Raw genomic sequence first — 7830 nt, 5'->3', positions numbered from 1 at the left:
GTTTATTATTAACCTGATCCAAGAGTCAATTATTTTGTGCTCAGGTTATCCACCTCGGTACACTTTTAGAAAGACCATAAACATGTTCATTATATCAATGTGCAATCTTTTTGGCTAAATTGTGTCTTCAGAGGCACGGCAAGGAAAATTTCTGCCTGCTGGCTCTAGCATGGGTATATTCATTATTGCCTAAATAAATTGAATTATCAGGAGCTACCAAAATAGTCAGGCATGGCCTTGCTTCTCTGTTCTTTTACCTAGTTTAAACTGACTATCAGCATACTTTGAGCTGATGGTGCTGAGCCATGACTTTCCCCCACTTTTAGCAGAAAACTTTTACTAGTCAGTTTGCTTTTCATTGTCATTTTATGATTTCCAGAGCTGTGGTCATGCTGGGACATTTGTCTAGTCTTCCCCACACCCCGGCCATCTGTGCCTTGGTAGGAGACAATGCAGTAGACCCAATTGTTAGATGAGCATCTGTGCCTTCTTTTTGTCTGGGCCGGCTCTCCCATTCACAAGTGCAGGGTTGTGGATACAGCCTGTCTTTGAGAGGCTTTGTGTGAGGACTGAGATCTGCCTACAGGAGGGCCCCACTTCTACGAGAAGAGCATTTGAGCATGGGCTGAACTGTAAACGTGTGTATAAAATCAAAAGGTTTTCACAGAAACGTAGGGTCAAGTGCAGCTTTAAATGTTTTCCTGAAGAAAGCAGTGTTTCCATATTTGCTTAAAGAGCCTCCTGCAGCAGGATTGGATATACTTGGAAAACTGGGACCTCGCAGCAGCACATTGCATTGAAGTGTGGTTGTACGGTTGTGGAGAACGGGTGGCACTGCTGGGGAAATGAAGAGGTGTGAAGGATGACCACAGAGGCGTTGGCAAAGCTGAAGGACGTTGGGTAAGATGGGCTGATGTTTGCAGTGCCGGTTGCAACTAAATTACTTAGAGAATTAATGGTTTCAGTTCTATGTAATTTGTTGAGGGTTTACAATACTGTACAGAAAACCAGAACATTTAATTGTAAATGCAGATGTGACATGACATTCTGTCTTACTGATTTTTCAAGAGCGTAGGGGAAGGAGAAAGCGTAAATAGCTCAGGGAAAACAAGCATTTTACATTGCAATGGGCTGTTAGGAAAGAGCTCTGATGCTTTTATGCACATGCAGCTTATACAGGGAAAGCATCCGCATTATTTATTTATTTAAAAAACCCCAAACCAACCCAGTGTTTAGAACAATCTACGTAGTTTCTTCATAATGCTGAAGTCCAGGTATTCATCCAGAAAGCTGTTAACGATCCCGGCTGCACCCAGGGTTATCAAGCAAATCAGAATTATCAAAGTCAAATAAAAACCTGTTAACCTAGAAGTGGAAAGCAGAAAAATACTGTTAGGAGCTGTTACGGCTGTACTGTATGAACTCATGTGTGAGTGAAACTGCTTGTCCCCACCAGTTAAGAAGTAGTGTGTTGAATCAGAATGGATCATTGCTGCAATGCTCCCGTGGTGTGTTTTGGTAATAAACCATTCCTGCCCATGACTTTTGCTAGGGAGAAGAGAGATTCCCAATATCTTCTCCATGGGAAAACTCTCCCATGTGTTTATGGGAAACTCTCTCCATATTTAGAGTGTTTCTACATATTCCTGTGGAAGTTAGGAACTTGCTCCAGGATGAAGTGACCTCATCCCATGACATGAAGACCTGTAGGTAAAGCCTCAGACAAGCTTGAGCGTCTCACTGCAACCTTAGGTGTAGGAGTGTGGGAGAGAAGCCCTTGGGGCTGAGGGAGAGGTGTGCCTGTGTCTTACATACACATCTGTCAGTCAGGTGCTCTCCACTGAGCTGGGCGTCTGCTGCTGGTCATCACTTTGACTTGGAGATGGATTTTTAGACTGGAAAGGAAGAGTGTGGATCCTAAAAAGTCAGTGACTAGGGCACTTGCTGGGGATGGGAGAAGGTCGGGTTATTTTATTTGTACAAAATGGAAAGCTCCTTCAGAAGGGTCTGGGAAGAGCCCTTCAGCTCTGGACCACAGAGCTCACTTTCTGGGCACGTGTGAACAGGGAGCTTCCCCTCCATGCGTGCTCTCCTGGGGCTGTTCTCAGTTGTGTTGCTGCAGATTCTGGTCTGAGAGGCACAATTCTGGGAGTTGCTGCTGGGTTGGCCTCTACCAGCAAAACAAGCACCGAAAGCCCTCTTTGGACAATCCCATCATGTTAGCACTGGTGAGAGGTCTGAGGAGTTGTCAGCCTTCAATTTATAGCTAGCTGTCCCCATACCCACGTAGGCTGAAGAGGTGAGGTTCTTGGGAGCCTGAGAATCCCACTGGTGCCTAAAGACTTGATGTAAGTAGCCTTTCTGGATGTGCCATGTCTAGATGAGGATTTCAAAATAGTCAAGTATGAGATATCCTCACTTTCAGGAGAGCAGAAGTCTTTAGTTTAGCCCTTTAAGTATCTGTCAGAGCCAGCTGCAGAGAACGGTAAAGGATACAGCTCACTTGCAAAGTCCTCTCCAGCACAGAAACCAAGTAGAAGGTGCATGTTCCTGTTGTGTTCTTAAAAAATCCAGCTTTGGCAAATCTGAACTGCAATTCACGTCATCAGGTGCATGAGTATGTGTCGTAACCAGCCGTTTGAGCACATGGACCAGGTTTGTCTTTATACCTAGCACGGCTGAAGTCAGTGATTATGGTTGAGAATCAGTGTGAAGACTAATGACCTTCTCGCTACTAGGGCTGCTGGAGGCTTGCTCTATGTTTTGGGGCCAGGTTCTGCATGCCTGACTTGTGCTGATGTGTTGCTGGCTGAAGCACTGGTGGGAGGGGAGCACAGCCAGGTCTGCAGAGATGGGCCTTGTCAGCAAAGCCATTTTCCAGGGCTGCCAGGCTGACTCTCTTCAATGCAAAGAAAACTGAGTCTCACCAGAGTGTAAAGCTCTGTCTCCCCGTGAAGCCAGCCACTGCTCTTAGGCTTCCTTGAGAGGCTGAATCAATTGGTCTAAGAGTACTGAGGTAGAACACAGAATCATTGAATGGTTTGGGTTGGAAGGGACCTTAAAGGTCATCTGGTTCCAACCCCCCTGCCATCAGCAGGGACACCTTCCACTAGACCAGGTTGCTCAAAGCCTCATACAACCTGGCCTTGAACACTTCCAGGGAGGGGGCATCCACAGCTTTTCTGGGCAACCTGTTCCAGTGTCTGACCACCCTCACAGTGAAAGCATCAGGAAGATTTCTTGAACAAAGGACTTTTTAGTTTGTTAATTAAAGAAAAGTCCCTTATGCTTGACTTGTTCATTTATTTACACTTTCCTAATAGTTGCTGGTCTTCTGGTTGGTGTTCATTGCATCATTTGAATTATTGCATCTCTTACTGAGAGATATAAAATTAACACCATATATGTGCTCTGGAAAACGCAGCCTCTCCCTTCTCTTAAGCAACAGCTCTCCCAAAGAGGGTAAAGGATTGGTGGAGACTGTAGTGAAGGAGCATGGTGACACTGGTACACAAGCTATGGAAAATAGCCCTGTAGTACAGGTTTTTGCTGCTGCAGGATTATTCACTACAAAATAGTCTTGACTGGTTTGTATCTTCCTTTAGAACTATACATCCCAAGTCTTTTAATTTTATGACAAGCATATATCGTGCTATTTTCTTTTTATGACTGATGATGTGTGCTGGAGCATTAGGTCCAGGCACAGAACGTAGTGCAGTGGCTTCAGGGAAACAAATAACAAACAGTAAGTTTGAGTGTTTATAGCGGAGGCGTGTTTTGCCAGTGTGTGTGTTTGTTGACGCAGAATGTTAGGAGATGCTGTGCGCTTAACATTCATTAACATATTGTTATCTGAAGCTGTGTTCTCTTATCTATTTGGTGAAAGTTCATCAACCTACAAGGCCAGATTTGCTTGTAGTGCATTTTGTATGGCTAGAGTAAAGGTCTCGATGTGACAAACTGAGGAAAAATGAAAGCAGCAGACAGGCAGGCAGGCTGCAAGCCTTGCCTGAGCAGCCTCCCATCCTGGGCTGCACACCTGGCCTTCTGCTTTCAGACCTCTCTGGCTCTGCTTGCCAATATGCTCAGTGCAAAGCAGGCACCTGCGAGGTGAGCATCAAACCTGTTCTCTCATGACCTCTTGCACATGCCCGTCTTAACCCAGGCTTCTCCTGCAACAGCCAGCCCTCTTCCCTGAGGCCTTCTGCTGCAGACCTCTTGCTGACACTTCACACATGTTGCGTTCAATTATAGTCACTTTTCACTGCCAGTCCTTGGCTCTCAGCCCAGCTTTCAGACCACAGCTGGGAGCTTTTAACCTGCGTTTGGTTGGTAACTCCTTACCTTCCTTTCACAGTCTGCACGTAACCATGGAAGTACTTGTAGCGGGCAAGCACATACAACAGACCCAGAAAGGAAGCTAGTTCTAAGAAAGAAAAGATTAATATGGAAAAAAAAAACAGTTAGAAAACTAAAAAATTGTAGGCTTGTAGACAGTTGGATCGTAGACAGTTAACCACTTCAGTTATGTTCTCTAGTTGTAGAGCTCTGGGGATTTTCATAGCTACCCATGCCCTGGGAAATTATCTTGGGAAAGAATCATTCAAAAGATATATATATATATATATATTCTTAAACATTCACTACAGAAGGCTCTTGATAAGGGTTTACAGATAGGTGTGGATACAGGACTGTCCAAAAAAATCTAAACGCATTCCCTGAAAAGGTGATCTAAAGAACTGACAGGAATCTGTAGCCCCCCCTGAGTTTGGTGGTTATCCCAGAGACAGGACAGTGTGTTGGAGCACTATGCCTTGACCCAGCGCTGTCATTTTGTATTGTTATGGCAGCTCCTGCTAAAGGGTAGTGTTTGTTTTGGAAAGAGAATCTTATTTATGTAGTTAATAACCTGCTTTGCATTTATATAGCAGCTTTTATCCAAGGACATGAGAGAAAGCTGTAGTGAAGTTAGCTTTCTGACCTCTCTGTGGGAAGAGTATAAAGTCACCTCCACTTGATAGATGGAGCAGGGTGTGCAGGTCAGTTGTATTATCCAGGACTAAGCAGTGCTAGTTAATTCTGTGTTCTTTCAAACCATGCCAGTATTACAGAGGACAGCCTTTTACTGTGGTCCGTATTAACTCATGTAAATATATATACCTATGGGAGATGCTCAGCTGAAAACATGACTTAAAGAGGAGGTTAACATAATCCTTCTTTTCTTACATATGACAGCCCATGTCTGTGTTGCTGGCTAGCACCTGATTTTCCTCAATTCAAGCATCTGCCTATGAGCACATGTACTTTCTCGTATCCAATTCATTGACCTAAGTGGTGCTACTTTGGATTTACATTGGATTAGCAGTGGAGATGGGACTCTGGCTAAAAGAGAGCCCCAGAACAAAATTACTGTTTTGGAGCAAACATAGGAAATGGAGAAGACAGCTAGTCATTCAGGAAGGAGAGGTATAATGGGCATGAGCTAGTTATCCTTTCTTCAGCCCACAGACTTCATGCTTCTAAAACATCATCTGGGGAAGGGTTAATAAAGCTGAATGCAAAAATTAGGTTCTGTCACAAGTTCTAGCTCTGTGAGAGTCCACCCCATCACTGTTAGGAGACATCACACACCCACCTTGGAAAGTCCAACAGAGTGAGAGGTAAGAAAGCTCTATGGTGTCTGACTGCAGAACATTTGGCCAAATAATGCCCCCCTGCTAAGTGCCTGAGACAACTTAGCAAGTTTTTTCAGGAGTCCCCAGTGCATACCTGAAATACAGCATCTATGGCTGGAGATGCTGCTGTTACGCCTGCACTTCAGTGCGCAGTTTTACATCCCAGAACAAACAATGAGTCATAGCCCAGTGGTGAGGTCAGCATCTGGGATGTAAAAACCCAAAGGTTTGCTGGCTCCAGCTCCAACTCCATCAGCCAGGGAGGGGTCCAGCCCCAGGGATGAGTGCTCTGACCTGAGTCTTTTCAGGCTGCCTTTCCCAAGGGACAATAGCTATGCTTCATGTCCTGCGAGAACTGTCCCATAATGTGGAAATAATTGCTAGTGGGAAGCATCTGGGAGCTGCTTTTCTGAATGATTCACCCTGCAGATCCCCTGAATGTGTAAGTGTCCCTTGTATTGACTCCTTGGTTTGCAGAGAGAAGTGAAAGCTGGTGGAGCCATGGGAAATGCCATGACTAAGTAAGGATTTCAGTGAGCATTCTTCTAGGAAGGCTATGCTAAGGCAATGCAATTAAAAGAAGGGAAAAAGATGTCTACAGTCATTTACCTCCTGATAAAACTACAGTGTTTTTAAAAAGTTATGTAAAATTTCTCATTTCAAGATAAAAATGGAAAGTGTTTACCTTGATTAAAAAACCATCCTGCAGTCCAGAGGACAGTCAGGAATATTGGGTAAAACTCCACACAGTTTTGTCTGCAGAATAAATTTGAAAGAACATTAGTCTGGAAAGGGAAAGAACTCTGGGTAGGAGTTTCAAGGAGAATCATCTTTGGCCTTGTTCAGTTGCCACTAAAGTTAATGCTATTGAATCCAGCAGGAGCACAGTCAAGCCAGCACTAGGTGCTCTTAAAAATTCTCTTCTTTCTAATCTCAAATACAAACTATTTCAAATATTTTCCTGTTAATTAGACTTAGGCAAGGATCTGGATCCCAATTACATGGAAAGAAATAGGACAAATAATCCTAAATTAAGTGCCTGTGCAGCAGAGAGGCAGGAATTCCAGCACACAGATGTGATGTTAATCACTTATCTCCATACTCGCAATGTAAGTTTTGTGGGTCAGCATTCCTGGGACTGCAAGAGGAAGCATGGAGCTCAGCGTAGGCTGCTTGGACTGCTCTGCTGAGGCCAACTGCCTTTATGAGGTGCGGTCAGGCAGAGACAGCACATGATAGATCTTCTTAGGGTGAGGACTCAAATATCTTTATTTGTGGACACCTTCATTTTTCCCACCAATATTTTGTTGGGATAGATTTCCTTGGTTGTTCTGAATGAATTTCTTTTTAATGAATTAGGTAGGCATCCTTCTGTATCTGACACATTCTGTTATCAAATACGTTTTCTAATGTATTCTATGTCTTATTATTGTTATCCACGACAACTCCAGTTACAGCAGATGGGATTGTTTGAAATAAATATAAATACTTTTGCACAGGATCATTAGCTAATCACAAACTGAAGCCCTTTAGGAAAACGCTGACTTCTTAGACTATTCCACTGTTGTCCACTGTGAAGACAGCAGTTTTCTGTGCTCATCTTCCATGTGTTTGGTGTTAGCCACAGTCCAAGAACTGACAGCACAGCTTGCTAGATCCAGAACATCTGAATTCTCTAAGTTGCAGTCAATTAACTCTCAGCCCCTACTTACATTTGGGTAATCTGATTGCCTAGTTTGATCAGAATTGGAGCAGTGACTGTTTTAAATGAGCTGAACTTACTCCGTTATCATTACAATAATAGCCAAACCATTTGATAAGTGATAAGAAAAGATTTTAAGATCATCATCATTTTAAGGTGATGGTTTTGTTTCTCTTCTGGACTGAATTGTTATTCATTGACACCATCTTAATGATCTCTGGACTTACTGTGCACGAAATGTTCTATTAAATTCTGGAGCTCCAGTGACAGCTGGAGGCATGACCTTGTGCTTCATTCTTGATTTCCCCACCAGCCAAGCAAAATGACCTGTAAGCAAAAATAAGGGCTCACAAATTACACAGTTCCTCAGCACAGTTGCATCCCTAACAAGTCAGTCATTTTTTAAATGGAGATCATTGTTCTTCAGCTCTTTCCATTTTGTTTGACAGAAAG

At 43.5% G+C, this 7830-nt stretch overlaps 1 protein-coding gene across 1 annotated transcript in view; it reads right to left on the bottom strand.

Moving 5' to 3' along the window:
* Nucleotides 1-1232: 1232 nt before the first annotated feature.
* MGST2 (microsomal glutathione S-transferase 2) overlaps nt 1233-7830 on the bottom strand; it is an 11098-nt gene continuing 4500 nt past the window's right edge. The window contains exons 2-5 of the mRNA XM_010171450.1: nt 7605-7704; nt 6361-6431; nt 4345-4426; nt 1233-1365 (exon numbers count right to left, since the gene is read on the bottom strand). Coding sequence (XP_010169752.1) covers nt 1233-1365; nt 4345-4426; nt 6361-6431; nt 7605-7704 — 386 coding nt within the window. The remainder of the gene's footprint in view (nt 1366-4344; nt 4427-6360; nt 6432-7604; nt 7705-7830) is intronic.

This window comes from Antrostomus carolinensis, unplaced genomic scaffold (genome assembly GCF_000700745.2).
Source record: "Antrostomus carolinensis isolate BGI_N321 unplaced genomic scaffold, ASM70074v2 scaffold28497, whole genome shotgun sequence".
In the NCBI taxonomy this organism is placed as follows: domain Eukaryota; kingdom Metazoa; phylum Chordata; class Aves; order Caprimulgiformes; family Caprimulgidae; genus Antrostomus; species Antrostomus carolinensis.
This window is presented reverse-complemented; position numbering and strand designations above follow the sequence as displayed.